Here is a 23,063-nt window from a genome sequence, read left to right on the forward strand (position 1 = left end):
TTTTTTAACAGAATTCGGCGGATAAATGGTGCATGTTTGGGGAATGGGAAATCTTAGTGATCCTCTATTCTATCCTGATGCATGTTTGAGGAATGGAAAGTCCCAATGACTCTTTCATTGTGGGATTAAAAAAAATTCTGTAAGTCTTCATACCGTTTAAAAATGCAGATAAATATGTTAAGGCCTATTAGCAAGGAGAACAATTTAGCAAGTAAGAATCAGAACTACAAACTTTTGTGAGTAAAAATTAGTTTCCCAGGTCTCCAAGTGTAGACAGATCAGTGTGTCCTAGTTTTGCATATTCACACAAATCTCCATGTTGGACCAGAGAAAGAGTCATTTTCTTGTGACTATTCTTTTTTTTTTTTTTTTTTTTTGAGACAGAGTCTCACTCTGTCGCCCAGGCTGGAGTGCAGTGGCGCGATCTCGGCTCACTGCAAGCTCCGCCTCCTGGGTTCACACCAGTCTCCTGGCTCAGCCTCCCGAGTAGCTGGGATTACAGGCGCCCGCCACCACGCCGGGCTAATTTTTTGTATTTTTAGTAGAGACGGGGTTTCACCGTGTTAGCCAGGATGGTCTCCATCTCCTGACCTCATGATCCGCCTGCCTCGGCCTCCCAAAGTGCTGGAATTACAGGCGTGAGTTATGCGCCCGGCCTTATTGTGACTATTCTTAATCAAACCTTACCAGATGAGAGTCTTTGAACCAATTTTGTGATGGAGAATACCACCCTCCCTCTACGGTTACAGATGGAGGAGATACATCTCCTTTATGACTCCTGAGATTTCCTCTCTTTGTTGTTAACTAAGAAGACTTGCAGTTCAGTGTTGAGTTCTGTAATATCTCAGCCAGATTTTTATTTCTTTCTCTGTAAGTTAAAGTTCTCCAGAGAAACAGAACCAGTAGGATGTGTATATAGAGAGAAAGAGATTTGTTATAAGGAATTGGCTCTTGCAGTTACGAAGGCTGACAAGTCCAAAATCTGTAGTGTGGGCCTGCTGGTTGGAGACCCAGGAGAGCTGATGGTGCAGCTCCAGTCTGAATGCAGTCTACTAGAGGATTCTTACTTTCTTGGGGACACTGGTCTTTTGGTTCTATTTAGGCTTTCAATTGGTTGGACAAGCCCCACCCACACGATGGAAGGCAATCTGCCCTACTCCAAATTCACTAATTTAAATGTTAATCTTTTCCAAAAAAACCGTCCAAGTTGGCATATAAAATTAATTACCGCAGCATCATGTCAATTCCTATAAAGATTTTGACATCTTTTAATTGTGTATTTTCCCTAGAGAGTTCAGGTGAAGGTCTCTTTATAATAGTTTGATTGGAACAGGGCGAGCCTTTTTACTTCTATGCACAGGTCTTTTTTTTTTTTTTAATTATACTTTAAGTTCTAGGGTACATGTGCACAACATGCAGGTTTATTACATATGTATACATGTGCCATGTTGGTGTGCTGCACCCATTAACTCGTCATTTACATTAGGTAAATCTCCTAATGCTAACCCTCCCCCCTCCTCCCACCCTACAACAGGCCCCAGCGTGTGATGTTCCCCTTCCTGTGTCCAAGCGTTCTCATTGCTCAATTCCCACCTATGAGTGAGAACATGCAGTGTTTGGTTTTCTGTCCCTGCAATAGTTTGCTGAGAATGATGGTTTCCAGCTATATCCATGTCCCCACAAAGAACATGAACTCATCCATTTTTATGGCTGCATAGTATTCCATGGTGTATATGTGCCACATTTTCTTAATCCAGTCTGTCATTGATGGACATTTGGGTTGGTTCCAAGTCTTTGCTATTGTGAATAGTGCCGCAATAAACACACGTGTACATGTGTCTTTATAGCAGCATGATTTATAATTATTTGGGTATATACCCAGTAATGTGATGGCTGGGTCAAATGGTATTTCTAGTTCTAGATCCTTGAGGAATTGCCACACTGTCTTCCACAATGGTTGAACTAGTTTATAGTCCCACCAACAGTGTAAAAGTGTTCCTGTTTCTCCACATCCTCTCCAGCACCTGTTGTTTCCTGACTTTTTAATGATCGTCATTCTAACTGGTATGAAATGGTATCTCATTGTGGTTTTGATTTGTATTTCTCTGATGGTCAGTGATGATGAGCATTTTTTCATGTGTCTGTTGACTGCATAAATGCCTTATTTTGAGAAGTGTCTGTTCACATCCTTTGCCCACTTTTTGATGGGATTGTTTGCTTTTTTCTTGTAAATTTGTTTGGGTTCTTTGTAGGTTCTGGATATTAGCCCTTTGTCAGATGAGTAGATTGCAAAAATGTTCTCCCATTCTGTAGGTTGCCTGTTCACTCTGATGGTAGTTTCTTTTGCTGTGCAGAAGCTCTTTAGATTAATTAGATCCCATTTGTCAATTTTGGCTTTTGTTGCCATTGCTTTTGGTGTTTTAGACATGAAGTCCTTGCCCATGCCCATGTCCTGAATGGTATTGCTTAGGTTTTCTTCTGGGATTTTTATGGTTTTAGATCTAACATTTAAGTCTTTAATAAGTTCACTGTTTTCATCTTTTCCACCTTGACTTTTTCCCAAAATAAATAAATTTCATTCATTCTGATTTCCCCACAAGAAAGCCTATTTTACACATGTTGGCTCTCCATTGGCCATCCTTCATGTCTAAAATCTTCTAGCCACCACAAACCTCTTGGAAACTCAGTATCTATTTCCACGTTGTATCTTTGTTTCTTAGAATGGTCACAGATATACAGAACACAGAGGATCAGAACCTGCAGGAGCAGGTTTGCCCTGAGCCCATTTTCAGGTTCTTCAGAGAACACAAGGTAGAGATTGCAAGTGCAATAACAAGACCATTTCCTTTCCTTATGGGCCTCCGAGACCGCTCCTTCATCTCTGAGCAGATGTATGAAGTAAGTAAGAATTTCCAAATGATGGTAAACCAGGTCCATACTCAATTATGCCAAACTTCAAGATGCAATGAACAGGCTAAAGGGCCTCCTGTGAATGGGGACCTTCATCATCCTGTAGGTTAGGAGGTGACAGGAGAAGCAGGCATCACAGAAAACCTCCCTTCTTCTGTAGTAAATGTTGGGGGAGGGCCACAGTGAGGGAGGTGGGCAGCAGAGAGAATGGGAATGCTGCATGGGTGCAGATCATCCTAGGTGCATGTATGCAATCTACTAATGGTAGCCATAATTAAAGTAAATAAGTGAGCTAGGCAGCGTTTCATTGCAAAGCCTACTTATTGAAACACTTGAAACAGATTTTTTTGAAACTCACAGGGAAGTTGTGTCATGTTATTTTACATTTGGAAGCAGATGCTTGCTACTGTCTCTCCAAATCATTGTTTGATCTTTGGACATTTCTAGAGCCCTAGAATGCAAGTTAATGTTAGCAGTGGATGCCTTTAGGGATACTGAGGACAAGCCTTCTTCTTGTCTTTGTGAATTTTCTGTGCCCTTTGATCAGGAGTCACAGTAGGGGGCTGGTTGATTGGTTTCCTGGAGCTCTGTCAGGCCAGGCCAATCCTAGTAGTGGTTATCATCCACATAACAGAACAGCCTTGTTAAGGCCACTCCTGAAATAACCTGGCCAGGCTCTAAAGCCACACATAACATTCAACTTTGAACCCACATTTATTATTTAAAATAACTCTCTCCTCTTAAGTGTACAACAATGTCAGAGAGTCAGGTTCAAAAAATTAAGACTGTATTTTTATGGTGGAGGACATTTAAGAAGTCATCCAAATATATGCAAAATTCTAGTATTTCACAAGAGAACAGATGTTCTATCTACCACCTAAGAGTCTTTTGGAACCCATAAATCTCTAACTACATAATTCTCCATTTAATATTTTTAAGCATTTTCAAGAAGCTTTTAGAAACCTGGTCCCAGTGACAAGAGTGATGTATTGTGTACTCAGTGAACTGGAGAAGACGTTTGGCTGGTCACATCTGGAAGCATTGTTCAGCAGGATTAACCTGATGGCCTATCCTGATTTAAACGAGATTTATAGAAGCTTCCAAAATGGTAACTATAGCTCTCAACAGCTTTGGGGGATTCAAGCGCATTTCATTCATTAATTCATTCATTCACTCTTCATTCATATTTGACAAATGTTTGACTGAGTGACTATTACATGCCAAGCCCAGGGGGAATATAATGATGAAAAAACACACATGTTCCGTGTCCTTATGGAGTTTACATATAGTGGGAGTGATAGATGTTAACCAAGTAATCCTGCAAATGGTTGCTCAGCCAGGACTTGATTTTGATGCTGTAAAACATAGGGTTGAAGTCTCCATTTTTTTCAAGGAAGACATGAGTGAAGCCTTTTCATAGGAAAGGAGGAAACCTTCTCTGATATTTGCAGATACATTCAAAGATAAAACAATTTTCTTTGTATTAGAAAATTTATCATTCAGTGCAGTCCTGTGTCAACTCGTTTCTCCAAACGAAGACTGGAGAAGTCACGAAGAGAGCCCAGTACATACTGGTACACTGAGGAGGAGCTGCATATGAAAACTCTGAAGACAGAAAAGGGGGTTGGTGGGGGCCTTTCAGAACCATGTGGTTGAATTGCAGAGTGTGGGAGGGAAGGTTTGGGAGCCGATTCTGGAGAAAGAACTTGGAGTGGATTCTGGAGGGCTTGACACCCTGTGCTAGGGAATCTGGAGTTTAGTTTTTGGAAAATAACGAAGCAATAACGGGCATTTAAACAGGGGAAAAGTAAAATAAGTCAGTATGAAGAATGGGATGTGTTGATTTGTGAATACTATACCTTGATTCAAAAAAGAGGTATCTCGTTTTCATATTATGGTACATCCAAGTCAGAGAAAGGTCTAGAGGAAATCAAATACTGTGCATGCCTCCTTTGGTATCCATGAGGGATTGGTTTCAGGAATACCCACCACCCTCAGTCCTGGATGCTCAAGTTCCTTATATGAAATGGCATAGTATTTGTGTATAGCCTATGCACATGCACCAGTATACTTTAAATCATCTCTAGATTACAATACCTAATACAATCTAAATGCTATGTAAATAGTTATTAAATTTGTATTGTTATTTTATTTATTTATTTTTTGAGACGGAGTTCACTCTATCACCCAGGCTGGAGTGCAGTGGCGTGATCTTGGCTACTGCAACCCCCATCTCCTGGGTTCAAGTGATTTCCCTGCCTCAGCCTTCTGAGTAGCTGGGATTACAGTCACCCACCACCACACCTGGCTAATTTTTTTGTATTTTTGGTAGAGACAGGGTTTCACCATGTTGGCAAGGCTGGTCTTGAAACCCTGACCTCAGGTGATCTGCCTGCCTTGGCTTCCCCAAATGCTGGGATTATAGACATGAGCCACCATGCCTGGCCTTTTATTATTTTTAATTTTTTCCCATATTTTCAATCTGAGGTTGGGTGAATCCATGGATCCCAAGCCAACTGTACGTAGGCACAAATTTTGAGTCAATATTTGTATTTTAACCAGGGTGTTCCAGGCTGTGGCAATGAAGGGAATGATGTTACTTCTACTGCCCACATCTCAGGGGCTCTGATTCTCTCTGTGGACTGTGGGGATCCCCCTGGCCCCAGTATCCACATCTCATATGTTAGTATCTGGCACCTTCCAGGTGACAGGCACCTGAGGCTCACCACTGCCCACTGCCTCAGACTATGAGTAGAAATTGGAGAAATGGGCAAAAGTAGAATGAATTGTAAAAAGATTGAAAAAAAAAAAGAAAAATAAACCTCTGCTTATACTACACAACATCCACAAAACATAATTCAAGTTGGATTACAAATCTACAAGTTAACACTACAAGTATAAAGCTTCTAGAAGAAAACATGAGACTGTGTCTTTGCAAACTGAGAGTAGGCAGTAATTTGCTATAAAGGACACAAAAAAACATGGATCATAAAAGAAAAACTTGGTAAGTTATGTGTCACCAAATTAAAAACTACGCATCCAAAGTCACCATTAAGAAAAGGAAAAAACAAGCCATAGACTGGGAGAAAATATTTCCAATACACATATCTAACAAAGGATTGTACTCACAAAATATGAATAACTCCAATAAATGAATGATAAAAGGACACATCACCAATTCAAAAAATGGACAAACGATTTGAACAGACATTTCAGAACAGGAGATACAAAATGTCCAGCAAGAACATAAAGTGTATGACATTATTAATCATGAGGGAAATGCAAATTAAAGTCATAGTGAGATATCATCCACTCACTAGAATTGCTAAAATTAAAAAGACTGACAATACCAAGCGCAGATGAGAATGTGGAACAATTGGACCGCCCATCCCTTGCTGGTAGGAATGTAAAATGATAGCGAACACTTTGGGAAAGTGCCTGGCAATTTCCTGTAAAGTTAAATCTAACCTATGATCTTGGCCATTTCACTCCTAGGTATTTACATGACAGAAATAAAAATATGTTCATCCAAAGATTTGTATAAGAATGTTTATGGCAGCTTTATTCATAATAACTAAAATCTGGAACCAACCCAAATGCTCATCAACAGGAGAGTAGATAAACTATGACTAATTTATAGAGTATAATACTATTCAGCAATAAAAAGAATGAACTGTTATCACACAGAGCAACATAGATAAATCTCAAAAACATCATATTGAGCAAAATAAGCAAGTTCTAAGAGTACATACTGCATGATCCTATTTATATGAGTACAAGTACAGACAATACAGACAAGTACAGTGCCAGAAAGGAAGGAGCCATTGCTGGTGATAGGAACCAGAACAGTGGTGTCTTAAGCACAAAGCAATTTTCTGGGATGGTGGAAATGTTCTGAATCTTGACTGGGATGTTGGTTTCACAATGATTTACACTTAAGATATGTGCATCTCAATTAAAAAAAGGGGAACAAGGCTCTGTTGGACCTCGGGGGCAGGAGATCCTGGGGCTTGGACATCAAATTCAGCTTAAGCACACTGAGGTCTCTCCTCTGGTTGCTGTCTGAGTTTGGTAATTTTCACATTGTTTTCCTCAGTATGCTATGAACACCCACCTCTCCAAATGAATAATGCAAACGAGTTAGAAGACAGACCCAGATTACTACCATATGGTAAACAAGGTAACTATCATTTAACTGATCAATGCCCTTATTAAAGTTTTGCTTCCTCGTCTTCATGGAGGCAAAGCTTGTATTTTCTCTCCTATCTTAGCCCCCTGTTATCTCCCAGTACTCTTCCCCTCACACAGGCATGTACCTGCCCTTATCTGCCAGCAGGTGTGAGAGAACCAATGAAAAAGGAGATCTGATCTCTTGAATAGGTGGAGTCTCCATTGGTGGAGAATATAAAAAGAGAAAATGGGAAAGGTAGACAGAGAATAATACATGACAAATTACATGAATGGATTCCATCTTCTAAGGGAACATAAAAATCCTACCCTCCCTACCCTCCCAGGTTGAGATAAGGGGATTATTTTTAATTAATTTCATAGAACTATTAAGAGAAACTCAGAAATAACCTAAGCCATATCAGATTCAGGTGAGAGATGTTCCTTACAGAGTTGGCCAGTTAGGGGTCCCTAGTACTGTGGTCACAGTCCAAGAGGGGAGTTTTTGATATGGAGAGACAGGGGAGCCTGAAAGATAGAATTGCGCAGGGAGACAAAACTGAAATAATGTTGACAGATAGAAGATCAAAGTGAGATGAGAGAAACAGAAATGGAAAGAGAGGAAGTATAAGACACAGCAGAGAAAACGTAAACTGAAACATCTGCCAAGGATCAGAGGTGAAAATGGAGAGAGAAGTATATGGAAAAAGAAAGATGAGAGGAAAATAAATACCAAGAAATGGGGAAAATGAAGAGGTACAGAGGCAACTATGTAGATAAACAGTTAAGAAAAAAAGGGTGTAAAATCACTTGAGAGTGAAAAGTGGATAAAAGGGAGAGAGAAGCAGACTGGGACAGTGTAGGTTTGAGGTAAGAGCACTGGATATCAGCAACTTTACAAGGGTTGGCTCCATGAACCATAAGTTTTCAGATTGAACTCTTCCCACATCAAAGTGGCACTTACATCATACTCAGATTTCAATAGGCCTCTCCCAGAATAGTCTAATGATTCCCAAGCACAAATCTTCGCTCTAAATTATCTTTAGAGTACATTTATTCATGGACCCGAGGACCTTTACTCATGGGTCGGACAGACATTTACACTTGAATTTTTTCAAGAACCTTAAACTTGGTACTTTGAGAACTAAAAGCAACATCTTCATTGCTCAAGTTAGATCTAACTCCTCCACAGCACTCTTTCTCCCAGAGATGGATCACTATTGTCCCATGGTTTTTCAAGTTGGAAACCTAGTCAAGTCATCATGGATGACTCCTCCCTTGCCCTCAAATACATGCCAGTTATGCAGCCAATGTAATCATTTCATCTTCAGGTTGCCCCTGGCCTGTCCATCTTTGCATCCCCAAGACCAGGTCTCTGGTCCAGATCTCCATCACTCTCATGATTCTCAGGGCAACATCCTTTGCTCATCTCCTCCCTCTAATCTTGCTTCCATCAAATGTGTTATTTGCACTTCAACTAGATGGGATATTTTAAAATGCACCTTAGGTTGTATCATTTTCCTACTTACCTCCTTAATACACTAAGGATTAAATAAATGGGTTTTTAAGTAAAATCCAAAGGCATCCACAATGATCCACCTGCTTACTTCTCCAGCTTAATCATCTGCCTCTCAAAGTATTATTTCAAGGTAGAATAAAATTTCCCCCAATAATTTCAATCGTTAAATCTTTCTTTCAAACTGAGCCTTTCCCTATGTTTTCTCTTTGCTACCTTATTTAGAATTGTTTTCCTGTCCCACTATTCTCCATTTATCCTTCTCCAATCCAGCTAAATCCTACTTAGAATATATGATCAAAGGGAGGTCTTTCTTTAGAGAAAGCTAGAAAGGCACAACTGAGAGGCTAAGGATGGGAGAGAAAGAGTGGTATCAGAGAAAGCAAGAGAAAAATTTGCAGGAGCAGAGAAGAGAGAAATGCATCTAGGAAAGAGAGGCTCCAAGAAACATCCGCAGAAAAAAAACAGAGGCAGAGATTGAGGAAATGTACAGAAACAGATGGAAAGACATGAGTGAGAAAATGTGAAAGAGAAGAAGGCGTAAGGAAAGGAAGATTCCCCCGCAATGGATGAATTATTCTCAGCCTCTGGTGAAGGTTACTGAAGGACTTAATCCTCAGGTCAGGTTGTTTGGGGAGTGGGGACCTTCCAGTGTATCAGGCTTTCTTAGTTTTCTCATTATTTATTTTCTTGTTTTGATGCCTTCTTGACCGTAAATCAAGACATCTGAGGGATTTCATTCCTTTCTGCAGAGAACAGCAATGCCGATCATGAAATGGGTGATGTAGCAGTGCCTCAGGAAGCCTTGAGCTCCTCACCAAGGTGTGAGCCAGGTAAGGAAGGGGTGACTTGCTCTTCCTGACCTTCAGGGTGTCAGGAGGTGGAATTCAGAGCTGGTGTTTCCTGATGCATTTTACTCTGAGCACATTCCACAGGCAAAAGATCCATTTTGTCCTCAGATCCCATAATTCTGCTAAATGTTCCTAAGTGTATGTTATAGTAGAAATATGCTAGAGAAGGATGATGTCTTTCATGTCTACTAACAATAAAAACTTGATTATACCTACCCACCATTTATTTTCTCTAGAGAATAAAAACTATTGTTGTTTGTTACTATTATTATTTTGTCCCTCACTATAGAAAGCCTTCATAAGAAACATGTTCCATCAGACCAACTACTCAAAAAACTAAATGATAATTTTTGCCAAATATTTTCCATTGTGTTACTATCTTACATAGTTACTGTTCAAAGAATTTTGGCAAACAAGATGTCATTTTGTCACCACAGCTTATGAATTTAGATGGATAAACTTTTGCTTATTTCTATTTTATAGCTAAATAAAGTAGAAGTAGAAGCATAGAAAGGTGTAAGGTCTTTTACCAGGTCAAATTAGTCAAGCAAGAACATGACCCACATTCCAGCTGACTCACTGCAGTGATGGTTGTGTGAGTTTGACAGAAATCAGGGTAGCCAGGGTCATGGATCGGAGTTCACACAGGAGACCCAAGGAGACCTGCAGGTTCTTAGGGGAGTGGGCTAGGGCCTGGTGCAAAGAGACTCTTATTCAACAAAAGCATTTCCATGGCCAGAGCAGGGGAAAGCAAAGAGAAATGGTAAGATTAGAACCTGCCGTGCGGATGCAAGAAATCCAGAAGAAGAGAACCAGAAAGAAAAATGGAGACACAAGTAGGAAAATGTGATGGAGGGCATTGAAGATCAACAGAAAAGAAAAAGAGAGGAAATCCCAGGGAGTCAAGGAGATGGTCAGTGCTTCATGGTGCAGAAGCAAGAGCATGTGGCGACCAAAAAATGAGAAGGAGAAAGGAGGTGGCAGAGAGATGACCAGAAGGAAAACAGGCAGAGCAAGGCTGTGGTGGGGCTCAGGCGAGGTCCTTGGAGCAATGGTGCTTTTTTTGCAAAGAGAAGCTCACTTGAGTGCTGAACACCAGGATTCAGCAGGAACATCCTGAGGTCTGTGCTGTCATCACTGTGCCTTGTTATTTATTTCCAGGTTTCTCTTCAGAGTCTTGTGAGCAATTAGCCCTCCCAAATGCTGATGGAGGAGACGCAGAAGATGCACCCAGTCTACTACCAGGTGGGGGAGGTAATTATGATTTAAATGACCAATTATCTCATTAAATTAGTTGGCCTATCTCTAGGCAAGCAACACTTCCTTCTCTCTCCACCACCACCCCTGTAACACACTTTTGTTCAGCCTGTGGTTGTTTTCCCCAGGTGTGTGGGAGGCAGGAGGTAAAGGACGGCTAAGTCCTTTAGTGGAGGGGCTCCTGGGCAGAGAGCTTAAGTGTACAGAGTAATAAAAATTACTCTGATTAGAGGCACCAAATGGTATTGCCTAAGTGGGCCCAATTTTATCTACATGAATATGGAATCTAAATACTACCAGGATGGGGTTTGAGAAAAGAGAGAGAATTTTAAACTTACTTGCCAAGGATTATTTGGGAATAATGAAATACTGTATACAGAAGAGACAAAGTGGAAGTGACAAAGTTAGAAGAATGAATAGGGATATAATGGGGCAAAGAGGTAACAAACATCATGAAGGAGGAAAGAGACAGAAATGCAAAGAAATGGTGGAAGTCAGGAAGAGGAAGTCAAGTCAAAGAGATCTTGGAGTTGGTTTATGGTGCAGACGCAGCAATGTGTAAAGAAAGGGTTAGAGGGAGAAAAAAGAGAAGAAGAGAGAGGGAGAGAGGGGAAAGGGGCCCGACAAGGTGCTAGAAGAAGTGGAGCCATTCTTGTTTGGTGCAAAGATACCTTTATCCCCAGGGAGCAGTTCTACACCTGAACATTAGAGCTCAGCATGGATCCAGGTAGGTGTCCAGGTCACTGTCAATTGTCTGTCATGTTCCTCTTTCGCTCCACAGTGTCCTGTGAACTTGCTATACAAACAGATGAAGGAGAATCAGATGAAATGCCCACATTACTGCCTTATGATACGGAAGGTAATTAGGATTTAAATTAAAGCTTTGTTATTCTGTCAACATACAAAAACACCTACTCTTTCATCTCCCTTCCCTTTCCCCCATCTATTCATGTATTCATCCATATATCCATCCATCTATTCATATATTCATCCATCCATCCAGCCAGCCAGCCATCCATTCATCCATGCATCCCTCCCCACATACAGACACAGACAGTCTATGCCCAGCTTCTTCCTGCTTTCCTTGAGAGAGACAAGTAGCAAAAGAAGGATGATCTCAGACTGGTTGGGGCTTTCCTGCATATAGGACATAGGGAAAGAGAGAGGGAAAGGAAAATATAGATTGAATCATTAAATAAAGAGAGATCTGAGTGACTGCCAGTTTTACCTAAATAGTCATGGGATTCAAATATTACCATGTTGGGTAATATTTGGGTAATAATACCACATTGGGTTATAAGGAAGGGGAGATAATTTTCAACTTATTTTCTCAAGGTTATGCCAAGAGCATGGATATAATGAGCATATTGCAATATAGAAAACTCAGTGAAAAACTGTTGAAATGAGCTTCACAAAGGGAAGAGTCCCTGCCCCTTTGTTAATGGCAAAAAATGAGACCTTTGATGGTATGGGAGAAAAATAAGACAGAATATACAGAAAGACTGAAATTTAAATTAAAATTAAATTGAAATTGAAAAATTAGGAACAGAAAGCTAATTAGAGAGAACAGATATAGGCATGGAAATGAGCACCATGGAAGAAAGGAGGTAAACTTGATTATTAAATAAGGCACAGGACTTAAAAGGTGGAGAAAATATTATGAGAGGAACAGAGAGAAGAAAAATGCTCGAAGACAGAGACAGTGGAGGAGAGGCATAAAAGTTATACACAGAGAAAAAGAGAAAGGAGAATAAGTGAAAAGTTAGCAGAGAGTGAAAACTGCTTGCAAGAGATGGGGAACAATGTGGGACATTGTAGGGATGGAGAGAAGATTCACTAGACAGAAATAATTTCTGGCCCAAGAATGAGACATGTTAGCAGTGAGTTTTCACGAGGGTGTTCCCAAGCTATCAAAATGGCACCTGTAATGTCCTCAGAAGCAGTCAGCCTCTCCCTGAGGCTTTCATGTCTCTCCCATCTATAACTTAATGATTTCAAAACACAGATGTCCAGATTTATCTTCTAAGTTCATTCATCTGAGTACCTGAATACGTTCACGAAGATATTTGAAAGACCTCTTCATTTGGATGTTTTTCAAGAACCTCAATACAAGACACTTCCAAGATTGTACATACCATCTTTCCTGACACAGATCTGACTTCTCTCCCAGTGTTCCCTATCTCAGGATGAAACACTATTACTCCCTTCTTCAAGCAGAAACCTAGGAGCCACTCATGACTCTCCCCACCTCCCTCAACTTAAGCACCCCATCAACATCCAGTAGACTTTTAGTGAGTTCTACATACCTCACCTGTCCATTTCCTTCCACCCCAACACAAAAACTCTGGTAAGATCTCTCTCTTGGACTGGAGCAACAGCCTCTAGACTCACATCTTTCCTCTGATCTTGTACTTCTCACATCCATTCTTTCCAACTCAAACAACTCTTTCAAAAATGGAAGTTGGCTTATCTTACATTTCTACTTTAAATCAATAACTACTTGGGGCCATAAGGATTAAATCTATTTTTTCCCCAGGGCTCCAGCTTCATGTCTGCCTCTCCTGCAATTACTTCAAGGTTTATATACAGATTTTCTAGTCACTGTCATTTTCTGATGACTTTTTCTCATCTGAGCCTTCCTAAAGGCTTAGCCCTGTGCTTGGAAAAGTCATCTTGTTTCACTACAATCTCCATCACGCTCACTAATCTAGTGAAATCATATGGTAATTACAGATACTCTCAGATATGCCTTTTTTGATCCCTAGTTCTAGAAAGCAACAGGATGACAGATGCAGCAAGGACATACAGCACAGGACCAGGGAAGAAAGAGGGAGACGAGGAAGGCAGGAACAGTCCCGGAAAAAGAAACCAAGACAAGGAAAAGTACCAAGAGAGTCCAGCGGCAAGAGACAGAGGTAGAAACACAAGCAGCAGAGACGTGCGTCAAGGGTGAAAATGAGAGTGCCAACAGGGGGTGGGAGAGCAGGTGCACAGGGTTTCTGACAGTCTTTATCAGATGACTGGATTGCACAAGAGCTCCTTTTACCCCCACAAACTCTTAAACATCGGTATGCAAACAGCTACACGTCTATCTTACAGACTGGGAAATAAAGCACAGAAATGCAAGCAGGATATTATCGCAAAGGCAAAGTAGAAAAGGAAGAGTGGGCACCAGTGTCCTGGATGTGTCACTGGGTGATGGCTGTGCAAAGCCAGCTGGGGGTTCAGGGCAGGGTCACAGGGTCAGAATAGAAAGAAGCCCAAGGAGTTCTGTAGGTTCCCGGAGGAGTGGACCAGGGACCAATATAAGGCTTTAAGGGGGAAAAAAAATGCTAGTGGGAGGGAAGGGAAACCATGGAAACACAGCATGGAAATAGAGTCTGCCCTTTGGCATAGGATGGATATGGAATAAGAGCTAAAGAAATAACAGAAAAGGGATACAGTATTACTGAAAAAGAAAAAAGACTTAGAAACAGGAAGCAGGAGAAGCCAGTTGGAGAGAAGACCAGACAATCCAAGCGCTGCCCAGCTAGGAGGGAATTGTGTGGAGGCAGAACTGTGAGGAGGACACTGAGAATTAGAGAGAAGGAGAAAGAGGAGATGCAACAAGATGGAGAAAAGGCGGAATAAGACGAGGGTGGCTGTCAGCGTTTGCCCATCTTGGATGGCGTGAACGCACTGAGGTCTCTGTCCACATCACCCTCAGTGGCCTGTCAATTTATTGTTTCTCTGCAGAGACCTTTGATCTAAAAACTCCGCAAATCACTAATGAAGGAGAACCAGAGAAGGGGCCCTGTCTACCAGATGAAGGAGAAGGTAATTCTGATTTAAGTTTTTAAATTTTTCAGTACATCTTCCTTTTCTAGTTAGCATGGAAAAAAAGTTTCCCTTTCTCCCATCCTACCCTTCCCTTCTTCACATTCGCATATATACAGATGGAATTATATCAACTTTCTGTTGTGCCTTTTTGAAAACTGTGAGAGAGACAAAGGATCAAGGTGAGCTGAGCCCCTGAGTGGGGACCATATTTCTGCATGGGGCACATAGGAAGAATGAATATACCAGAGGTAGGCTGGGGCGCCAGAGGAGAAGTGCCTGGGTGATGTTATTAAACACACATTAAACCTACATAACAGCAGATTATGGCAACTGAAGCAGGGGAGAATGTTTTCAGCCTAATTCCAGAAGGATCTGGAGCACAGAAATGTTTTGTGAAAGACCGAAGTCTTGCAATTGAGAAAGTCATGCGGGAGACCCTTGGGATGGCACTGACAAGGGAAGGACCTGTGGTGCTATAGCCCTTGTGTAAACAGAAGATCTTTTCCAACCTGAGAGAAAAGAACTTTGAGAATGAGGAAAGTACATAAAATAAGGGATATTTTACCAGCATCTAGGAGCATAAGATAAAACCCAAAGCAACAGAAAAGGAGAAAGTAGAAGACACATAGAAAGTGGATAACCTTATGGAGAAAAATTAGAGAAAATTCTGCAAATGGCAGCAAATACAATAATAACAATATGGGAAGGAAGCACCAAAGAAATTATGCAGAGAAAGAGATAGATCAAAATAATTGAAGAACCTGTAAGGAGTGAAAACCGTTGTCCAAGTAAAGGAGCAGGTCGAGGGCCTGCGGAGCTGAAGTCAGTCACTATGTACAAGCAGCTCCCAGCAAAGGGCGCCTCTGTCAATAGTGAGTTTTCCGATTCAGGTCCCCCTAGGTTGAGAGTGACGTGAAAGCATCCTCAGAGCTTTCCCCAGTCTCATCTGCTCAGGTAGTGGAATGATTCTCCTGTACATATCTGCTTTGCAGACCTGACTTCCAAGCTCTTCCATCCATGTGCCTGAAAATATTTATCCCAGGACCCTCCCCATTGCGATGTCTTTCAGGAACTAAACACACCCAAAATGGAAACCAACACCTCCTCTGAACCCAGAAACTCCCCTTTCTCCAGGGTTTGCTCTCTCAGTAAAGGGATGAATGTCCTGTGTGCTGTTGTACTCATCAGACTCTTTTTCTCTGCTTTAGCACAATTGTTATTTGCAAGGTATCGATCAGATCATTATTTTCCCCTTCGACGTGGTAATGTTTGTTGCACAGGATTAGATGAGTTATCCTTCCTGTGGATTTCTGTGGCTTCCACCCTTCATGGGGCCCCAGACCGTATCATATGTCTCATCTCTACTAATGGCATCAATTGTTTCGGGAGCTGCAATGATCTGATCTTTCTTTTATGTGTGGGCCCTTGAGCCACACTTCCCCTGTACTATGTGGTGTTGCCCTGGCCCACTCTGTTCCTGATCCCCTTCCTTATCTGGTTCATTTCCACCATCCCAGGGATGCCTTTTCTGATGCCCAGTACGAGAAAGGGGGTGACAAGGAAATAGATGGGGAAAGCCAGTAAAGAGCAGAGTCAGGGGTGCAAGAGAAAAAGAAAGGAGCAGAGAAGGGGGACAGAAACACATGGAAACAAAGAGAAGCACCTGGAGCCACTGGCAGCAAGAAAGCAGGGCAGAGAAAGAGGAAATGTGCAGAGGAAAGGGGGAGGGGGAGAAGGAGAGAGAATTCGGAGTCCAGGCAGGAAGTGAGCTGATGGATGGTTCTCAGCCTTGGTGACAGCAACTGGAGTGTGTCCACCTACAGGCCAGGAGGTCCTGGGTGGCGGACAGCCCCACCTAGGAGATACTTCAGCTTCTCACATCTTCACTGAGTTTTCTCTTCATAATTTCTTGAGGGATTTCTTTTCTTTCTGCAGAGGGCAGTGGTGACTGTTCGCAAATGTGTGATGGAGAAGAGCCCCAGGAAGCCTCTAGCTCCCTAGCAACATGTGGGTCAGGTAAGGAAGGGGAGGATTTCTGGCCCTGGGCTGCAGAGTGTCAGGAGGTTGAATCTGGAGTTTGTGTTTCCTGATTGTCTTTCCTCCAAGTATACTTCACAGTGAAAGGATGCAATTAAATCTGAGACTTTTCACATTTTCTATACATGGATCTTTTGGGAAATGCAGGGAGGAATCTTGATATAGAAGTCTGTGTTTAACAGAATGGGTTTTATTGTTTGAAAGTATGTGTTTAGATAATCATGGGGTAGTTGGATTATGTCAAGGTAAGGCAATGTGTTCTCTCCTTCATATTCTCATGCCTATTAATACTAAAGCATTAAAATATTTTACTGAATAAGATCTGATACCCTCACAAAACCTTAAGATGGGGGCTGACAAATTGGGTAATCCTATTTTACAGATGAGGAAATACAGCTCAGAATATGCTAGGAGGAGAAAATGCTCTTTGCCTTTATTTTTCATCGCTATCAATAGTATTACTTGAATTTAAAATTCTATTCTCACTTTTTCTTTGGGAATGAAAAAGTTTATCATTCCTCCGCTGGTAGATACTTTTTATCATTTCATCACAAACTTGACAAAGCCTTCAAAGAAATGGTATCCTACCCTCTAATTGACAGAATTCAGATGCACTCTTTATGAGACTAAATGCTATTTTTGACCAATACTCTTCATTATGTCATTGGATCATGCAGTATGTCTTTAGAGGACTCTCTTAAGTGTTACGTTTTTACCCTCAGAAACCTCAAGATTTAGGCAGGGAAAGTGCTGTTATTGTTGTTTTGAGGAGCCAGAAACACCGAAGTACATGTGACACCGGCGTTTGTTAAGACCCGAGAAGGAAGGAAATGCGGACACCAATGTACTGGATGACTCCTTACAGGCTTCCAGTTCTGTGAGGCAGGCACCGGTTGGGGTGGGGTCCCAAAGACTGAGTCCAATGTGGAAACCCAAAGGGCTTTTAGGAATCCAAGAGACTCTACCAGGATTTAATGTAAAGAGACTTTTATTAACAAATAAAGCAAGCTTAAGCAGAGGAGTGGAGAAATTATTGAGAGTTAGAAAGTATGTAAACATAATCTATGATACGAGATAAGAGATATCCAGAAAAATAGAGCCAGAAAAGATAAACAGAGATAGAATGTGCGAAGTAGACACAGCACATCACTGGAGGAGAGAGAGACAGAGAGTCAGGGAGAGACGTTTGGAAGGGAAAGTCCAGACAGCCACAGAGAAGGACAGTTGCCTTCATAGAGTAGCGCTCTATGAAGGTGTATGAAGATATAAGTGTATACCTTCATGTGCCTCAATACGTATAAAGTGGGGCAAGGACATAAAGCAGAGGACCAGGGATGCAGGAGGGAAATGAGGGAGGCAGGAACACTCCCAGAAAAAGAAACCAAGACAAAGAGAAGTACCAAGAGACTCCAGTGCGAAGAGACAGAGGTAGAAACACAAGCAGCAGAGACGTGTGTCAAGGGTGAAGATGAGAGTGCCAACATGGGGTGGGAGAGCAGGTGCACAAGGTTTCTGACAGTCTCAGTCAGATGACTGGATTGCAGAAGAGCTCCTTTTACCCTCACAAACTCTTAAACATGGGTATGCAAACAGCTAAATGTCTGTCTTACAGACTGGGAAATAAAGCACAGAAATGCAAGCAAGATATTATCGCAAAGGCAAAGTAGAAAAGGAAGAGTGGGCACCAGTGTCCTGGATGTGTCACTGGGTGATGGCTGTGCTAAGCCAGCTGGGGGTTCAGGGTAGGGTCACAGGGTCAGAATAGAAAGAAGCCCAAGGAGTTCTGCAGGTTCCCGGAGGAGTGGACCAGGGACCAATATAAGGCTTTAAGGGAAAAAAAAATGCTAGTGGGAGGGAAGGGAAATCATGGAAACACAGCATGGAAATAGAGTGTGCCCTTTGGCATAGGATGGATACACAATAAGAGCTAAAGAAATAACAGAAAAGAGATACAATATCACTAAAAAAGGAAAAAGAGATAGAAACAGGAATCAGAAGAAGCCAGTTGGAGAGAAGACCAGACAATCCAAGCGCTGCCCAGCTAGGAGGGAATTGTGTGGAGGCAGAACTGTGAGGAGGACACTGAGAATTAGAGAGAAGGAGAAAGAGGAGATGCAACAAGATGGAGAAAAGGCAGAACAAGACGAGGGTGGCTGTCAGCGTTTGCCCATCTTGGATGTCGTGAACGCACTGAGGTCTGTGTCCATGTACCCTTTGTGGTCCGTCAGTTTCTTGTTTCTCTGCAGAGAACTTGGATCGAAAGACTCCCCAAATCACTAATGAAGGAGAACCAGAGAAGGGGCTCTGTCTACTACCAGATGAAGGAGAAGGTAATTATGATTTAAATTTTTAGATATTTGAGTACTTCTTTGTTTTCCAGTTGGCATGGAAAAAAAAATTCCCGTTCTCCCATCCTACCTTCCCTTCTTCACATTCGCCTGCATACAGATGGAATTATGTCAATTTTCTGTTGGGCTTTTTTGTAAATTGTGAGAGACAAAGGATCAAGGTGAGGTGAGTCCCTGAGTGGAGACCATATCGTTGCATGGAGAATACAGGGAGACAGAATATACCAGAGTCAGTCTGGGGGCACCAGAGAAGAAACGCCTGGGTGATGATATTAAACACACATTAAACCTAAATATCAGCAGGTTATGGTAATTGAGGCAGGGAGATTGTTTTCAGCCTACTCTCAGAAGTATCAGGAACACAGACATAAGTTTTGTGAATGATTGAATGCTTGCAGTTGAGAAAAGTCATGTGGAAGACCCTTGGGATGGAACTGACAAGCAAAGGATATGCGATTTTATAGCCCCTGCATAAATGGAAGAACTTTTCCAACCTGGGAGAAGAGAACTTTGAGAGTGAGGAAAATATATAAAATTATAGACATTTTACAGGCATCTAAGAGGGCAAGGTAAAACCCAAGGAAACAGACAGAAAAGGAGAAAGTAAAAGACAAAGTAGAAAGCGGATAACCAAGAGAGAAAAGTTAGAGAAAATTGTACAAATGGAGGCAAATACAAATGACAACAATGTTGGAAGGAAGCACAGATTAAACTATGCAGAGAAAGAGACAGATCAAAATAATTAGAGAACCCATAAAGAGTGCAAACTATTGTCGGAGGAAAGGAGCAGGTTGAGGGCCTGTAGAGCTGAAGTCAGAGTCACTAGACAGCAGCAGCTTCCAGCAAACGGCAACTCTGTCAATAGTGAGTTTTCTGATTAAGGTCCCTCTAGGTAGAGAGTGGCACAGAAGCATACTCAGAGGGTAAGAATTCTCTCCCCGCAGACTCATCTGCTCAGGTAGTGGAATGATTGTCAAGTATTTAATAACTGTCTGCCAGGCAGGCCTCCCTTCCAAGCTCCTCCATCCGTGTGCCTGAAGACATTTATCTTGGGACCTTCCTTTTTGCAATGTCTTTCAGGAACTGAACACTTCACAGTGGAAACCAACACCTCCTCTGAACTTAGAAACTCCTCTTTCTCCAGGGTTTGCTTTCTCAGTAAAGGGAGGAATATCCTGTTTGATCTTGTACTCATCAGACTCATTTTTTTCTGCTTTAACACAATTGTTATTCGCAAGATATCAATCAGATCATTTTCTTTTCCCCTTAGATCTTTTCCCCTAGTGATCTTTGTTGCACAGGATTAGATGAGTTATCCTTCCTGTGGATTTCTGTGGCTTCCACCCTTCATGGGGCCCCAGCCCATATCGTCTGTCTTGTCTCTACTAATGGCATCAGTTGTTTCAGGAGCTGCTCTTTTATGATCTGATCTTTTATATGTGGGTCCTGGAGCCACACTTCCCCTGTAGTATGTGGTGTTGCCTTGGCGCACTCTGTTCCTGATCCCCTTCCTTATCTGGTTCATTTTCACTGTCCCAGGAATGCCTTTCTTTATACCTAGTTTTAAAAAGGGGGTGACAAGGAAATAAACAAGATAGGGAAAGCCAGTAAAGAGCAGAGTCAGGGGTGCAAGAGAAAAAGACAGGAGCAGAGAAGGGGGGCAGAAACACATGGAAACAAAGAGAAGCACCTGGAGCCACTGGCAGCAGGAAAGCAGGGCGGAGAAAGAGGAAATGTGCAGAGGAAAGGGGGAGGGGGAGAAGGAGAGAGAATTCGGAGTCCAGGCAGGAAGTGAGCTGATGGATGGTTCCCAGCCTTGGTGACAGCAACTGGAGTGTATCCACCTACAGGCCAGGAGGGCCTGGGTGGCGGACAGCCCCACCTAGGAGATACTTCAGCTTCCCACATCTTCACTAAGTTTTCTCTTCATAATTTCTTTTTTTTTTTTTTTGAGATGGAGTCTTGCTCTGTCGCCCAGGCTGGAGTGCAGTGGCTGGGTCTCAGCTCACTGCAAGCTCCGCCTCCCGGGTTTATGCCATTCTCCTGCCTCAGCCTCCCGAGTAGCTGGGACTACAGGCGCCCGCCACCTCGCCTGGCTAGTTTTTTGTATTTTTTAGTAGAGACGGGGTTTCACCTTGTTAGTCAGGATGGTCTCGATCTCCTGACCTCGTGATCCACCTGTCTCGGCCTCCCAAAGTGCTGCGATTACAGGCTTGAGCCACCGCGCCTGGCCTCTCTTCATAATTTCTTGAGGGATTTCTTTTCTTTCTGCAGAGGGCAGTGATGACTGTTCGCAAATGTGTGATGGAGAAGAGCCCCAGGAAGCCTCCAGCTCCCTAGCAAGATGTGGGTCAGGTAAGGAAGGGGAGGATTTCTGGCCCTGGGCTGCAGAGTGTCAGGAGGTTGAATTTGGAGCTTGTGTTTCCTGTTGACTTTCCTCTGCGTATACCTCACAGTGAAAGGATCCAATTATATCCTGAGATTTTTCACATTTTCTGTACATGGATCTTTTGGGAAATCCAGGGAGGAATCTTTACACGAAAGTCCATGTTTAACAGAATGGGATTTATTGTTTGAACATATGTATTCAGACAGTCTAGTGGTAGTTGAAATACGCCAAGACAAGGCAATATGTTCCCTCCTTCATATTCTCATACCTTTCAATACTACAGTATTAAAATATTTTACCAAATAAGATCTCCTGATACCCTCACAAAACCTTAAGATGGGGGCAGGCAAACTGCATAATCCTATTTTATAGGTGAAGAAATAAAGGTCAGAAATACAGTAGGAAGAAGCAATGCTATTTTGTCTTTATTTTTCATAGCTATCAATACTATTATTTGAATTCATATAAAATTTCTATTCTCACTCCCTCTATGGAAATAAAAGAGTGTCATTCCTCTGCTGGTAGATACTGTTAATCACTTTTTCATAAACTTGACAAAGCCTTCAGTGTAATGGTATTCTACCATCTAACTGGCAGAATTTACATCAACTATTTATGAGACTAAATGCTGTTTTTGACCAGTACTCCCCATTTTGTCATTGGATCATGCAGTGTTTTTTCAGAGTACTCTGATAAGTGTTATAATTTTACCCACAAAATCCTCAAGACTTAGATAGGGAAGGTGCTGTTATTGCTGTGTTGAGGAGCCAGAAACACAGAAGTGCATGTGACACGGGTGTTTGATGAGACTCAAGAAAAAAGAAAGAGCAGAGACCAGTGTCCTGGATGACTCCTTACAGGCTTTCAGTTCTATGAGTGGGCATGGGTTGGGGTGGGGTCCCATAGTCTGAGTCCAGTGTGGATGCCCAAAGGGTTTTTAGGAATCCAAGAGACTCTCCCAGGGTTCAATGGAAAGATACTCTTATTTAACAAATAAAGAAAGATTAGGGAGAGATGAGGAAACATTATCAAGAGTTGGAAAATACTTGAATGTAATCTACAATACGAGATAGGAGATATCCAGAAAAATAGGGCCAGAAAAGTGAAACAGGGAGGCAATATGAAAAGCATATGTAGCACATCACTGAAGGAGGAAAAAACAGTAAGGGAGAGGAGATGTTAAGAAGAGAAAGTCCAGAAAGCCAGAAAGAACCACAGATGCCTTCACAGAGTAATAATAAAAAGATATCACTAGTAGAAGGGGCTACCACCTAGGCTGGGTGCGGTGGGTCACCCTTTAATCCCAGCACTTTGGGAGGCCAAGGCAGGTGGATCACTTGAGGTCAGGAGTTCAAGGCCAGCCTGGCCAACATGGCAAAACCCCATCTCTACTAAAAATACAAAAATTAGCTGGGTGTGGTCGAGCACACCTGTAGTCCCAGCTTCTCGGGAGACTGAAACAAGAGAATTGCTTGAACCCGGGATGTGGAGGTTGCAGTCAGCTGAGATCACACCGCTGCACTCCAGTCTGGTGACAGACAAGACTCCATTTCGGAAGAAAAAAAAAAAAACAAGGGGCTACCACTTAATCTCAAACAAAAGGCTGAATTTATTGTTCAATTAAGGGACAGTTGCACTTGTGGGTCAGTTTCTCTGACCAGAGAACGTTTGTGGAAGTGTGGATCTTGGTGACTGGTGGCCTTCAGAAGTGAGATTTGTTAGTGGTTAGCTGACTTTTAGTGAAAGCAGGTCACTGGAGTGTGGCTGTT

General features: G+C 42.1%; 1 protein-coding gene across 15 annotated transcripts in view; it reads left to right on the forward strand.

The window, feature by feature from the left end:
- The window catches only part of SP140 (SP140 nuclear body protein), a 91,253-nt gene that overhangs the window by 9,494 nt on the left and 58,696 nt on the right, over window positions 1–23,063 (forward strand). For 4 of the 15 annotated variants that reach the window (XM_015111314.3, XM_077957769.1, XM_077957768.1 and 1 more), the window contains exons 2-12: window positions 2,721–2,898; window positions 3,850–4,018; window positions 7,007–7,090; window positions 9,346–9,426; window positions 10,606–10,698; window positions 11,483–11,560; window positions 13,467–13,616; window positions 14,437–14,517; window positions 16,456–16,536; window positions 18,804–18,887; window positions 21,180–21,260. In XM_015111314.3, the coding sequence (XP_014966800.3) occupies window positions 2,721–2,898; window positions 3,850–4,018; window positions 7,007–7,090; window positions 9,346–9,426; window positions 10,606–10,698; window positions 11,483–11,560; window positions 13,467–13,616; window positions 14,437–14,517; window positions 16,456–16,536; window positions 18,804–18,887; window positions 21,180–21,260 (1,160 nt within the window). The remainder of the gene's footprint in view (window positions 1–2,720; window positions 2,899–3,849; window positions 4,019–7,006; window positions 7,091–9,345; window positions 9,427–10,605; window positions 10,699–11,482; window positions 11,561–13,466; window positions 13,617–14,436; window positions 14,518–16,455; window positions 16,537–18,803; window positions 18,888–21,179; window positions 21,261–23,063) is intronic. The other 11 variants (XM_077957773.1, XM_077957775.1, XM_077957776.1 and 8 more) reach the window with 7 other exon arrangements.

Source organism: Macaca mulatta, chromosome 12 (assembly GCF_049350105.2).
Source record: "Macaca mulatta isolate MMU2019108-1 chromosome 12, T2T-MMU8v2.0, whole genome shotgun sequence".
Classification (NCBI taxonomy): Eukaryota; Metazoa; Chordata; class Mammalia; order Primates; family Cercopithecidae; genus Macaca; species Macaca mulatta.